Source organism: Hyperoodon ampullatus (assembly GCF_949752795.1).
Source record: "Hyperoodon ampullatus genome assembly, chromosome: 7".
In the NCBI taxonomy this organism is placed as follows: domain Eukaryota; kingdom Metazoa; phylum Chordata; class Mammalia; order Artiodactyla; family Ziphiidae; genus Hyperoodon; species Hyperoodon ampullatus.
Genome location: NC_136920.1, coordinates 15,015,873 through 15,030,580, shown reverse-complemented (window position 1 = coordinate 15,030,580; position 14,708 = coordinate 15,015,873). Strand labels below are relative to the sequence as shown.

The 14,708-nt window shown below is 53.9% G+C and overlaps 1 protein-coding gene across 1 annotated transcript; it reads right to left on the bottom strand.

The window, feature by feature from the left end:
* Positions 1–4,126: 4,126 nt before the first annotated feature.
* On the bottom strand, positions 4,127–12,947 carry SSRP1 (structure specific recognition protein 1; the record flags this gene model as incomplete). The annotated part of the gene is made up of 16 exons (XM_079708005.1): positions 4,127–4,633; positions 4,885–5,071; positions 5,614–5,702; positions 5,831–6,001; positions 6,434–6,563; positions 8,023–8,068; positions 8,186–8,324; positions 8,736–8,808; positions 9,566–9,787; positions 10,027–10,155; positions 10,258–10,361; positions 10,502–10,732; positions 10,838–11,028; positions 11,314–11,419; positions 12,262–12,447; positions 12,894–12,947. 16 exons carry the CDS (start codon positions 12,945–12,947, stop codon positions 4,562–4,564), a joined length of 2,130 nt encoding a protein of 709 aa, XP_079564131.1. The 3' UTR covers positions 4,127–4,561.
* Between the last annotated feature and the right edge of the window lie 1,761 nt (positions 12,948–14,708).

The window sequence follows — 14,708 nt, the reverse complement described above, 5'->3', positions numbered from 1 at the left end:
TGGCAGTAGGCTCGGTGGCGAGGGACGTCTCTCCGACTTCTGGCAGAGGCAGAGTGTGGGACAGGAAGAGGGAACTTCAGGAGGGGGGCTGGGGGAGGTCAAGGGAGGTCCCCAGCCGCCACACCCTCCACACTTCCCAGATCACTCTCCAACTCTTGTCTCCTAACCCTAAAGTCCTGAAGCTTCAGGGAGCCGCGCACTGCTGCCTCCTGCGGCCAGCTCTCCGTGGCACCCCACTTACCTCTCCCAAGGCACCCCCCGGGGTCCGGTGGCCCCACTTGAGGTATCTACTCAGGGGCAGAGTAAGAGGTCCACAAAGTCTGAAGTCTCTCTGTGAATCACCTCATGGGAGACGGGAAAAACCCGCTCCTCCCCAACCTGGGGCTCCGCCCCACTGCCTGCCTGCCTGCCTGCCTGCCTCCCCCTTCCTGCTCACCCTCCTTCTCTCCCTCCCTCCGGCAGCTGGGAGTGGTTCCCTCTCCCCCCACTTCCCCCCTCCTCCTTCCACATCCCTGCCCCACTCCCGCCTCCTTCAGAGCTGTCTCATCCAAACACGGAAAAATAAGGAATAAAAAGTAAACATCTGGAATACATTTTTTTCTTTAATTTCTCAATCGCTTTGGCTTCAGCTTGGAATTTGATGAGGTAAAGTCAGGGCCTAGTCCTGTTGCCATAGCAATGGCCTCCCACTGGATTTCCAGAGCCTCGCCAAGAGGAAGGAGGAGCCGCCGGCCCAGGCCTGGGCTGGGAGAATGGGACAGGGCTTGAGAACACCCGGGGGGCGGGGTGGCTTGGGGGAAAACTCCCTAGGGTTCCCTTTCTTGGACAGTCACAGTGGGACAGCCACAGCCTAGGAATGTATGTGGGCATCACTCAGCAGCCTAGACTTGACCTGAGGGGTTTTGAGGGGGGCTGAAGTAGAAATTTTAAACCTAATGACACAACCCTATGGTAGAAGCCAAACGGGTGCCCCTCCTCTAAGCTTGTAACCGAAGCTTCAGGTCTGCTACACCAGGATTCAAATGCTGGGTGGATCTACCACTTTCTAGCTCTGTGACCTTAGGCACATTGCTGATTTCTCTAAGCCTCAGTTGCCCTATGTGAAAAACACAGTCACTGAGACTGTTAAGAGGCTTACATGAGGGACTTCACTGGCAGTCCAGTGGTTAAGACTCCGCACTTTCACTGCACACTGCAGGGGGCACAGGTTCCATCCCTGGTCAGGGATGCACACAACTGCTGAGCACAATGCCCAGCACCTAATAAGCGTCCAGTAAATGTTGGCCATTACTAGTATGATTCTATTTAGTGTCACCGACGAGCTAACACATTGGTGACCACCTCCCTCCTTCCCCCAAACCACAGGCTTCCGTTGTTCCAGACCATTCCTTCTCTCCTGCAGGCCCCAGTCATGTCACCTGCTCTTCAGACGCTTCACCACCTCCTCAGTTCCCATCCTGGCTCCTGAAGCACCATCCCACCCTCAAGACCCCCCCCCCCGCAGGTTGACAGAGCCCTGCCCCTCTTGTTCCAAAGGAAGAAGGGTATTTCCTATCACCTGGTGTGCCCACCGTCAGTGAGGACGACCCAACCTTCTCCAACCTGCAAGGGGCACTGCCTTCCTCAAAGTCACCCACTCCGGCTGGTCTGGCAAGACAGCACCAAATCCGAAGGGACCTCAGGTGCCCAACCTTTGCAAAACCTACCCACCTCTCACTTTTACCCTGCCCCAGCTTGTTTCAAAGATGGGAGGGGATATGAAGGAGGTAGAGAGATACCCATGATTGTCAATCCCTTGGTCAGCCCGCTACCACACAGGATGCTCCCTGTGGGTGGGTGGGTGAGTAACTGTGCACAGCCGGTCCAAGTGTGCATGGAGGAGGGGCCCATGACAGGAAAAAAATAAAATTAAAAAAAACACAAGACTGCTTCCTCGTCCCTGAACATTAGTACCAGGGACATGCTGTGGGTAGTTAGAAATGGAGACGAACTGGTCCAGAACCGAAAAACCCTTCAGCTGGGGGCCTGGTGGACACCTCAGCAGTGTGAGGAGCTGCAGCAAAGAAGCTGCAGCTCGCTTTCCCCAAGAGGAGGGGGTCGCAGCAGTTCAGAGGCCCCAGACAGGAAACCCAGGTGACCAAGGCCAGAGCCAAAAGCTGTAAAATCTCAGTGGCTCTGAGCATTCCCAATCCGTAAGTCAGGAGGAGACTAGCTGACCCCTGGGAGCACAGGCCGCCAGAAGGGCAGGGGAGAGGCCAGGCAGCTCCTGCCCCGGGGGCAGAAGCCCAGAGAAGCATCGCCGCAGGCGGGGTCGGCCCTATGGACCTGGGATCTCCGGCCGGATCTGGGGCCAGAGAGGTCGGAAGGGACAGCTTGTAAACTGCTGGAGGAGGGAGGGCCAACGGGAAGACGGAACAGCCCGGGGCGAGGGGCCGTCTGGAGGGGCCCGGTGGGGAGCTCTGGACACAGAGGGACGGCTGCAGTCTGAGAGGAGAACAGGGTAGAAGAAGCGGAGGAGGGGGCGGCAGCGGCAGAAGCAGAGAACCTGTGCGCGGGATGTGGAGCAGCCGGCGAACAGACGAGGGACTGGGGACAAGGACCGGGTGGGGGCGGACTGGGGCGCTTGGGGGCGTGCCGAGGGAGTCGGGGGAGGGGGCTAGCGCAGGCCCGGGGGTAGGGAAAGGCGGGGGTCCCTCCAGCAGCTCCGCCCGCCCCCGGCTCCTCCTCAAGCCCTCGCCCCCTCCCCCCCTTTCTTCTGGCTCGGTCAGCACGAGCTCCAGACCGTGCACCCACCGCCCCCGCGCACACGCGGCAGCTCCCCTGTGTCCCCCGACTACCCCGCGCCCCCGCCCCCTGCAAACTTTCCTGGTGACACCCCCTCCAATCTCAACCGAGGTCCCGACTGAAAAGCGCCCACTCCTTCCATGCCTCTCCCCCGCCCCCAATGCCGGACCCCTCCCCCTCCTTCACCCTCCCGCCCGCCCCCGCACACTCACGCGCTCCCCCAGGATCCGGCTCCGCTGTGCTCGGGCTCGGCACCCCGATGCCAGTCTCCGCCGCCACTACCGCTGCCGCCGCCGCCGTCACCACGGGACCAAGCCAGTACGAGCTGTGGCGGGGCCCCGCCCCTAGCTCCGCCCAGGACCACGCCCCCAAAGCGCCTCATGAATATCCATGAACCGGTGAAAACCGGGAGTGGATAGACCGTGCAGAATCCGCCGGGTCGTACACAAACAGGCGCAGCCCAGGTACTCAATTATTAATGAGTCTTGCAAATAAGGAGCCTGCCACAGGATCAGACCCCGGCGAAACTGACGCAACTTAGCTGCTAAAGTGCGGTTGGGCAAAATGGCCACCGAGACGACTGCCTAGAGAGGAGACTGCCTTAGGACGGCCCAATTCTCAGGCCCAGCCGCCTGTACTGATTTCAGCACCATAGAGTCACGGCTAGAGAAAAGGTAACCATTGGCCGACTAGAGAGGCTTCCTGTGCGAACACCTAAGGGCCTACGCAACGTGGCCACTCCACGTGTATAAATTCAGGTTTAGAGCCACCGCGGGGATGACTGGAAGCTCTATTTTCCTCGCTAATCCTCACTTATCTCCTGTTATGCTCCCTTCCCATATATAAACTCCTCCCAACCTAAAAATACGGCATACTCATTTCCTCCCGTAAGAAAAGCTTCACACATACTCCACACCGTTCCTACATCTCCATCAGACTTACACCACCACCCCCACACACATACACACCACTCATCCTCCCCAATTCTCCGGGCTCAGGTTTCCATTACCCCTGCTGCAGGGAAGCTGGTCAATCCTGATTGCATTATCTAAAGACTTGGAAAACCCTTGACTCATAGGTGATTAAGGATGGAGCCGGAGCTGCCCCCTCAGCTTGGCTAATGGAGTGCAACTATGAGAGAGACTTCCTAATCAGATCAGCTCTCATTTCTAGACTCTCCGGTGGCCCATCCCAGCAGAAGAGAGTGAAAAACGATGCTTGTCCAGCCGGGAACAGAACAGGATGTACCTGGAGACTTGCTTCCCAGATGAAGGGTCAGAAGAGTGCAGTAAACACAAAAGTGGCAGCAATACAACAGGGCTAGAGAGAAGGCATAAGGACATGGTTTCCAAAGTCAGTTCCCTTTATTAAATGTTGATTTTTCACAGACCAGAAATACAAAATAAAAGTAGAAATAGGCCCCGGTTAGGAGCTACAGACCTGACCTCACATGACCCCTGCTTGCAGCAACTTGGACCAGGACAAGCAGCAGCTATATCCCAAAGGTAGGGAAAGCAAGACAAGGATTTGGATCCTGCACTGCCCTGCCTCCCACCCAATCTCTCCCCTAATTATAAAGAGCCATCCTTGTGAAGCAGCAGAGTAAGAGGCCTCCCCTGCTGCCCCAGGGAAGTGCATACTAGCAGGAGAGCTTGTTCAGATGGCACGGAATCCAAGGACTACATTTCATACGAGGAGAAACTGGTACCAAAACATGGGGCGGGGAGACTGGGGGTGTGACAGGGTAAAGCCCAAGAAGAGAGAATTTTCCTCCTCTCTACTCATCAGATCCTGACGCCGAGTCTTCGGAGCTGGGGGGAGTGCTGGCTAGTTCCTCTTCTTCAGAGTCCTGAAAACCAAAGGTCCCTTAAATGGAAAGGTGTAGAGTCCAGGTGCGCCCCCCAGACACTGTTCAGTGAAGAGTCCCTAATTCCCAACCCCCTCCCTAGACTCCAGCACTAGCCTTCAGAACCACAGAATTCCACCTCTCATTTCTCTTAAGGGCCAACCACAACCCTTGGTCCAGAAACACGTGCCCCACCAACTCAGAGGCCCCTCACCCTCCCAGGCTCCACAGCCCCAGACTCCTGCTGCACGCACCTCACTCCGCCTCCTCTTCTTTTTGCTCTTATTCTCTCCTGAAGAGCTCTCATCGCTAGACACAAACTCTTTGCTCTTGAAGCTCTCACTCAGCTGCCTTGACGAAGACTTGGATGATGAGCCCCTAGAGGGTGTTGATTTCTTCTCCATCTTTACCTTTACTTTCTTCTTCTTCTTTGACTTATCCCTAGATTAGCAAGAGGGGAAAGGGGCTGGGCCCTCAAGTTCCCACCCATGGCCAAGGCCAAATCTCTCCTGGCTTTAACAGGGCCTTTCCCAATCCCAGCCACACTGCCCAGCTCACTCTAAATGTGCACAGCCAGCCACCTCAGCCCCAAGTGCCCCAAGGGAGCACATCATAAATGAATAACCGGAAGAATCAGGGGCTACCCTGAAGCAGCCCTATATGCAAAATTTACTTAAAACCTCTTACTTTATCTTTAAAAATCCATGTGAATTATGCTCCATAATAATGAGTATTTTTAATTTCCCCATACCTTCAAATAAAATTGACCCTCTTAGGAAAATGAGCCATATTTATCCAAGTGACTTCGGAAATTCTCTAGCACATTACCCATACTTGGGCAACTGCCTACCCAGATCTGGGAAGCACTGCCCAACACAGTCAGAAGCATATCTATTATCTTTAACACCCCAATCCTCAACCTGGAATTGCAAAAGTATCTGCCAAGAAAGCAGTTACTGGGCCATTTTGTTCCCAATACTCACCTTTTAGAAGACTCACCCCGGCCCCCTTCATATTCTTTCATGGCTTTTTCATATTCCCTCCTGGCATCCTCAGCCTTGCGATCCCACTCCTGACTCACACACACACACACACACACAGAGGAAAAACAGAGGGAGGGAAAAATGAGGCCTCTTCCCTGACATAGGCTAAACCAATACAGCAAAGTCCCACCAACCCCTCATGTCTGCTGCTACTTACCTCTTTCTTCTCTTTGGACATTCCCTTCCAGATCTCGCCTGCCTTCTTGGAAAGATCCGTGATACTGATGCCAGGATGGTCTGACTTGATCTTCTCTCGGCTGGCGTTGAGCCACAGCATGTAGGCAGACATGGGCCTTTTGGGGGCGTTAGGGTCTTTGCCTTTCTTTACCTACGTAAGAACCCAAATGCCTTTGGCCATCTATTTCCACAAACCCCCCCATTCTCCCAAAGAACTTATCTGGACAATTTCTTAGGGGGATAAAATGGAGAGAAGACTAAGTAGCGTCAGGCCAGACTGAGAGCTCCCCAAGGGCAAAGACCATGTCTTCCTCCCCTCTGCACCCCAGGGTCAAGCTCACTAGGGGCCCCTTTCCTTGGGCTCCTGGCACAGAAGAAGCCTGCCCCCAATTCAAATCTCCCAGAAGCTGATTATCTCAAGGGCCAGAGTGAAAAATTTCCAAGATATTCATTCCTCAAGCCCATCATCACTGACTATAAAAATCAGCCCCGGAGGACCGGTCAGCAGGCCCTACTGGTGGAGGACAGGAGAAGGTAAAGAGAACCGCTTCCCCAGCGCCCTCCCACTTAGCAGAGTCTCTACCTCCACGGGCTTCTTGCGACTCTTGCGATCCTTGGCCATCTTGGCCTTTTTAAGCTGCTTCCGTTTCTTCTCTTCCCGGTCACTGTCACCCTCATTACTGGAGGAGCTGGCAGAGGCGTTGCTGTCAAACCTGTCAAGGAGAGTGGGGCTTAGACTCAGGGAGAGAGGACAGCACCCCGCAACCTCAGGACAGGAGGAAAATGAGCCCAAAGATACCTGCCCAGAAAGGAGAGAGGGAGAGGACCGTGGCCTCCCCCAACCAGGCCCCAACCCTGCTTCCTCCCCTGTGCTGAGGTGGCTTCAACCACATCCTCTCCAGACCCAGCCATGGCAATGGGTTACTTGCTGAATCAATCAGTGAGAAACAAATGAACCAATGTGCTTCAGTGGCTCTCCTTGGTCATGGCCTACCTAACCCAGGTCCTACGCTGTCCCCACATTCCTGGGTACAAAACCACTGTCTTGTTTTGCCCAGAACATGCCCCAAGTCCATTTCACCACTTCCTTTGATCTAATCGTTTTAATCTGCCCTATAGTCTTTTCCGATGAAGAGATAATTAGTTACTATATAAAAAGTGGGGAAAACCAACTTCAGTCCAACCCAGTACCTACGCAAACAACAAACACTCCTACCTGTTACACTTGGAACTCCTCAGAAGGTGGAGCTGCTTTACACCTGAATGGTGCTGAGCCGTTTTCAAGGCATTTTCACAAGCATTTGCTCACTGACCTCATAAGTATACGGCGAGCAGAACTAGTGAACTCTAGCAGATTTTTTTTTCTTTTTGCCGCCCAACGTTCATTCCCAATTCTTCTGGATTAAGAGAGTTCCAATTTCCTGCTGGGAACCACCCTGCCCCATTCAGGAGGGGCTCACCCCAACCACAGGCTCTAAGGGCAGGTAAATGGCTTCGTTCTGGCCCATCAGAGCACATCCTAGTGACTCAGACTCAGGACGGGGCAGTAACCTCACTGTTTACCACTGCTCTGAGACACTGGCACTTCTGGGTGTTCAACCAGTAGGATTAAGCCTGTCCAAAGCTTCTCAGGGTCATTTAACACCACATGGGGCAAACCTAACTAAAAATAAGGAAATCAGAAAAAATAAAAAGACTCCCCGCAGCTTATAAACAGCTGGGTCCAAGCGCCTGAAGCCAATGCTATCACCAGACTCTCCAGTTACGTGAGCTTATAAAATTCCCTCTTACACTAAAGTCAGTCTGAGTCATGTTTCTGACATCAGCGATCAAGAGTCTTGATGAATATGGCATGGGGAGAATACTGCCATCTCACAGGTGAGGACACCACGATGCAACGCCTGACCCAATGATCCCCAGCTGGGAAGCTGGCAAGCACTGATCCTTACTCCCATTCTCTCTCCACTGTCATTTTCTGGCTCCACAACGTGCCTTGCACTCACAAAGAATCTTGACAACCTCCAAAACATTTCCACGTATCACTTCACGGGAGGTCACTTTTCCACCCTCGGTCAGTAGGTAACGCTGACACATGGGAACGTCCAGAAATATTCTGGTGCCCTAAGTTTATAGGCCGCCACCTCACCCCCACGAGGTGGACCCAAAACTCACTCCTCTGCCACATCCTCCTCCTCTTCACCTGGGTTGAATGACTCATCTGAAAAAGAGCACAGGAGGCATCAACTCTGCCCCCATGGAAATCCCAGATGCCCAGCCCCCGCCCCACAGAAGAGCCGACCCGCCCCCATGCACAGCACTGCCAAGGTGAGCCCACCGGTTTCTTCTCCTGAGTCATCACTGCTGTCATTGGCATTCTCCTCCCGGATCTTGCCCTCCTCCTTCATCCGTTCCAAGTAGGCATCGTGCTGGTCTTCGTCGGAGTCGGCGTATTCGTCATAGCTGGGGTTCATGCCCTAGTCAGGGCAGAGGTGAGAGTGAGGGGCAAACCACCCTGGCGCCTGCAGACTCAAAAAAGCGCACCCCATGCCTGTGAGTAGATCAGAGCAGCGCCCAGAAGACCCTGGGGCTGGATTGTCCACACGCAGCCAACGTGCAGGGCCTTTGCCCCAGACTTCCTGCTGACGGGGTTAGTCCAAGCCCCTCCCTCTCCCAGCCCCACTGGGGGCTCCTGAGGGGCTGCAGAGACTGCTCTAAGGTCATGCTGAGGAAACCTGCACCAGGAGGGGGAAGGGGTCACACGCACCTCTTTTTTCTATAAGAGTAAGAAGAGAAAAGAGAGTGAAAAAGAAGCCAGACAAACCCCTGCCCCTTCGCCCCGCAGAAAGAACAGGAGAGAGGCGCATCCTTTCCACACACACAGGTACCTCTTTCAGTCCTCGGTTTTTGATGTTGAGTTTTTTTGCATTGACAAAATCAAACAGCTTTCCATACTCCTCCCTGTGGGGAGAGATGTACCACATCACTAGACAGGCAGGGCCAACACAGGGGTGGACCCCACGCTGTCCTGACACCCACGGGCCAGGACAGACTGTGGGGCTTGGAGCTCTTGACCGCACTATCCAACCCAACAGCTCAGAGACTCCCGGAAGATGGCAGGAAAGAAGACTCAGGCACTAGCCTTGAAGGAAACCATAATGGTCTCAAGAGTTCTGGGAAATTAAAGGTGGGGAAGGAGGTGCACCTATTTACCAATATGCACAGAGCAAGGGGAGGATGCAGGGGGAGGGGATGTGTTCATCTTTTTACTGGTCTGTATCTCATACTTCTCAGGGTTGTTATGAGGATTAACGCGAAGACGTTTGTAAAACGTTTAGCCCACGGCGAGCACTCAATAAACATTAGCTGCCGTGTTCTCGGGCACAAAGCTCATTCCAGGAAAGACGGAGATAGCATTTCCATCGTGGGGGGAGCGGAGGAGAAGAAGGGCTAGTTCCAAACACATAGAACTTTCGTAATACGGAGAACGACTTTTTTTTAAACTACAGAAAGAAAGCAATGGAGAGGCAGCCAAAGCCTGAGCACTCCAAGGAGGAGGAGGACCAAATTCCAGGAAGCGAAAGAAAAATTCTGCTCAAGGCTTGAAGAGTCAGGGAAGAGTCCCAACCCTGGAGAGTACCCCAGGCCATGCCAGCCTTCCCGGTCGAGGCTGGGTCAGGACCAGGATGCCCAGGAAGTGACTGGCAGAGACTCTCACCTCTCAATGCTACTGAAGGTATACTGAGTGCCCTGCTTGGTCTCAATTTCAAAGTCAAAGGAACGAGTCGTGGTGGTACCACGGGCAAAGTTGACGAAGGAGATCTCATCGAAGCGGATGTGCACAGGTGGCTTGTGGACGTAGATGAAGCCCCGCTCCAGTGGGTACAGCAGTCCCGAGCTGGCCTTGTAGGAGCAGGTGATGCACTGGGCCCCCGAGTGCCTGGTGGAAGGTGCAGGGAGCCCAGTCAGTGCCGCCTCAGCAGCAGGGGGCACAGTGTGTGCTCAGGCCCTCAAGTGAGTAAACCTCACTAAGCTGCTAGGATGGAGGCAACTGACACCATCAAGCTACAACCCAACCAGGCCTCCAAAGAGCTGCATTCCCATCCCAGGACAGGTTTACCACGGAAACACGGCACAGCCCATCCCCAGCAGGCCATGGGCCCAGGCCTGCACTCTCACCCTTGGAAGTTGCCTGGGACTGTGATCTTGCGGTTCACCAGGGCTTTCATGACCCGGCTGACCATCTCGTAGAGGGACCCTGACATGTTCTTGGTGAGCCGCCCCTCAAAGCGCTTCTCCACCTCCTCCCTGCAAACAGGAAGACATGGTCACGAGCACTGCTGCCTCCTGCCGGCACACCTAGCTCCTGCTGGCACACCTGCCTCCTGCCTGGGCCAGGGACACACTCACTCATTCATGTTGAGAGTCAAGGAAATGTCCTCGTCCTTCGAGAAGAGGAGGATCAGGAAGTGGTAGCGGGTCTGGCCCTGCTTGATGGGGGGATCCAGGCTGATCTGGGAAGGAAGAGCCGACCAAGTTCAGCACCAGTCAGCGCTCCGCAAGAACGTGCTGGTGAACTAAACGCTGGTGAGATACGTCTACCAAAGACTCGGGCAAAACCCAGGGCAATGCACCCCCAGCAGTTTCTGCTTACCACAAAAAACATCTGGCGCTGGTCCTTGTGGGGCAGCAGAAAGAGACGCAGCACTGTGGTGTAGGGGATCTTGTAGTCAAAGGTCTTGCCGTGCAGGTGCAGAAAGGTGGGGTAGATACGGATGTCATAACGGCCTCGGGGAGTCAGACACTGCAGCTCCCGGAAGATGCAGATGGCGTCTCCGGTGGCCTGGATCACATCCGCCTTCGACAGCACATTCTGGGCAAAGGCCTGCAAAAGCACACAATGGTAATCAGGCAGCAGAGACCCCACCCCTGGGCTATCTGGGGCCTGCTCCACACCACCTGCTGCCAAGACAACCGGGGAAGGCCTCACCTCAACGGGGTCCACGCCATCCTCCTGGGTGGGAGGCACATAGAAGCGCACCTCCATGAGAGAGACCTCTGCATCGTCATTCTGGTGGAATTCCAGTGTCACCTCATTCTTGCCTGTGGTGCACTGGGACACGTTGCTGAGAGGTATCTCGAAGACCGGCTGGTCACCAATGTCGAAGGAAAGCAGCTGCCCTGGGGGAAAAGGCGTATGGAGCCACAAGCTCTTCCCTTGGATCTGCATAAACTATGTCCCGCCACACTACAGGTTCCCTAAGGACAGGGCACTGAGGCTATTTTGTTAATACTGTACCCCAGGGACTAGGCACAGTGCACCGCTGGTCCTCGATTTAAGTACATGATAAATTACAAACTGACAGGAAATCAGAAACAGTGGCAGTAAGAAAGTAAAACAAGCTAAAGGCTGAAACCCTTCATCCTTCCTTCTCCCCCCAGACCTCAATCTTCCTCAAGACTCACCACCAAACTTCACTGTTCCCCAGTTCCAACCCTTCACACAGAGATCCTTCTCCATGAGCTCCAGGCGATAGTGAGTTTTGAAGAAATCAGAGAGTTTCTCAAACTCCTGTGAGGAGGGAGAGAACAAGCCCAGTAAACCCCAGTGGCCTTAACACAAACTTGAACGTTCTGGGATTATCTATTTCTGAGAAACTGCCCCAATATACCTTTTATCAGAAACCCATACTGACTTAAAGTCTCAGCTATAAAGCTATTTAAAAGGCTTTTGAGGGCTTCCCTGGTGGAGCAGTGGTTGAGAGTCTGCCTGCTGATGCAGGGGACACGGGTTGGTGCCCTGGTCCGGGAGGATCCCACGTGCTGCGGAGCGGCTGGGTCCGTGAGCCATGGCCGCTGAGCCTGCGCGTCCGGAGCCTGTGCTCCGCAACGGGAGAGGCCGCAATAGTGAGAGGCCCGCGTACCGCAAGAAAAAAAAAGGCTTTTGATAAAGGTTGTTTCTGGGGACCGGCTCTCAGGCTGCGGGAGGAGTAAAGGACTGACATTCCTGGCTATGCACCTCACAATGGTTTTCTGACTTTGTACAGGTATTGCTTTAGTGAAAGTGGAAATGAAGATGAAGTGAAGTCTTTAACTCAAGCAGTTCAAAATGAAAAAACAAAACCCAAACTAAAGCATCACGTAAGACCCGGAACCTGGAGAGAGGCAACAGGCAGAAACCACCAAAAAATCAAAACAGTAGAAACACTTCCGGAGTCAAGGCACAAAGAAACTCCCAAGACTGACACCCAAAGCTGAACACTGATTGCTTAATAGCTTCAATGGTCCTGCACTAAGGAGCCCAAACTAGCATTTACATGGTTATCAGAAAAAGGAGCCCCACTTCTCTCTAGAAGGTTAAAAATCAAGAAGACGGCACAGTAAAAAGGGGGCTATGGCAACAGGACACCTCACCGACTCCCGGAAGCCGTCGTACTTGTAGACATGTCCGTTCTTCGTGAGCAGTTTAAGTCCGTGGCCCAGAGCTACTCGGCGCCAGATACCTTCCGTCAACTCCCCAGCCTGGATGTTGTCCACTTTGCCGGTCTTACTATTCTTGAAGATGATGCCCTGGCGGCTCAACCTCAGCCGACCATCATTCTGTTGGAAAAACAGGTCCAAATGCACGGGAACAGCACACAGTGCAGACCAGGGTCAGTCCCACCCAGCACCCCTTCTGGGCTGGCCAGATAGCAACGCAGGAGCAATAGCTAAAGGGGTGAGGGCCAGTAAAAGACAAGCAGCCAGAAAATGTGGATTCCAATCCTGTCCCTGGCATCCAGAACGCTTGCAGGTCCTCAGTTTCGGGATTCAGGGCTGAGCAGCAGGTGTGGTCCCTTCAAATTCTAACATTGTATAATTTTTGTACTCTCTCAGTATTGCTTCTTGTTGAGGAAACACCAAGTACATATCATACTCTGACTCCTTTTCCAAAGTCGCTACATTGATGATATTACTACATCATCAAGACAAGCTCTTGTTAGTAAACAAAACGTCTACTCCACTTCCCTCCCTCTACCTGTATTAAAAACCCAAACCCTTCTTACCATGGAGCCTTTCACCTCCTGATACACGTCGTTGAACTCCAGTGTTTCTGCCATGCTGACCTGCCGCTGTTAGGTGTGCAGATACACGGCAAACTGGGAATCTGAATTCGAGAGAGGAAGATAAATAAGTACAAAGGACAACACCTCATTCTGCCCACGGATGGAGCCAAGTGGCAACCCTTGCTCTGCCTAGGATGTCTCAAGATCTCCTCTGCCTGGGAACCTACAGGCCGACTCTGCCGAACTCCAGGGACCAGGCCCAGCCTGGGCTGAAAAACCGGGCCTGCCTGAAGTAGCGCTTACATCCCAACCAGACACCCGCTCTGGGCACTCCACCGGGCGCCATGGCAACAAGCAGCGGAGCCCCAGGGCCTGCCCGGGAGGCCGCACCTCGCCCGCGCCCCAACCCAGCTCAGAGTGCAGGGTTTCCCTCCCGGAGCCCCCGCCGCGACGCGGTACCGGACCCACAGTTCTCCCCTCTCCCTAAAATGGATTCGCCCGCTGCCCGCGGATTCCAACGCGGAATGGTCCATCACGCGCATCCCGCGGGGGAGCAGGGCCCGCGCCCTCCTGGGGAACGGGGACGGCGACCACCCACCTTCTCAAGCTGTCGCCTCGCGACGGCCCGGGTGCGGGCAGTGGGCGCGCTGGGGGACGCGGAGCGGGGGTGGGGATGCGGGGTATGGGGGGGACGCTGGGGAGGCTTTTCCCGCGTGCGCGGCCCAGCGTCCCGCCACCGGAAGCCCTGCACAGACCATAGAGCAGACGAGCTGGCTAGAGAGATGCGAGCCCGGCCCGCCTTAGCGGCGTACACATAGAGCGTCGTCGGCGCTGGAGGACCTGAGGGAAGAGGGGTTCGCTGAAGTCTCACCCGCTTGGCATCCGACTAGAAAGTGGGAGCGCGTCGGGCTCTTTAAAAATTACAGACACTTCAGGGGATGACTAGGTTTTAAAGAGAAATTGTGTAGTTGTATTTTATCAGACTTTCCACAAATGCGTGTGTATGTGTTGGAATGATGTGTGTCCTTTCTCTCCTGCACAATAGTGGTTTCGTGGAGTAGAAAGGAGTCTGTGGGACCAGAAGGAAAATATTTCATGAGTTGTGGAGAGAAATGACCCCTCCCACTGCCTTCTCTGAGAGTGCGGGTGTTGGTGTCTCTGTGACTGTACTGCCCTCCCCTGTCACATGGGATTGGATCCTTTTTGAAATGAGTTCACTGCATCCAAAAACTTCACATCAGTAACTGCAAGTTGTGAGTCGCCTGGAAGGGGCTGACCATCAGCAGTATCAAGTTAAGTGCTGGTGTCAGATTCACCATGGAGCCGGAACTGATCTGAAATCACATCAGCCTGGGATTGCAGAAGCCAGGGCCCCCCTTATATAGTGCTAGGGTGCGTCTTGCAAAATCAGAGGAGGCCAGACCTAGAAGACATGTTTGGGTTCGTCTGCTCCAACCTCCTTTTGCAGATGGGAAAGCTGAGGCCCTAAGAGGTGTGGCCCAGGGTCTCAGTTGGCAACAAAGCTGAAGACTAAGAATCCAAATCTACTTACCCCAGTCTAGTTCTCCTCTGTCATCCTCACCGTGACCCTACATTCAGAATGACTGATAATATGTGTCGTGTATGAAGACATCAGGACAGAATATTTAAACTCAAGATTTCTCTGACAATCTGGCCTACTGTTACACCAGCTTGCTAACTTGATCCTGGGACAAGAGACAACGTGAATGCTCTGTTGCTCCCTGAACTCATAACTTTAACCTCTGGGTAATGGCTGTTACCGCACTATCTAGCAACATAAATTCAACTAGATTC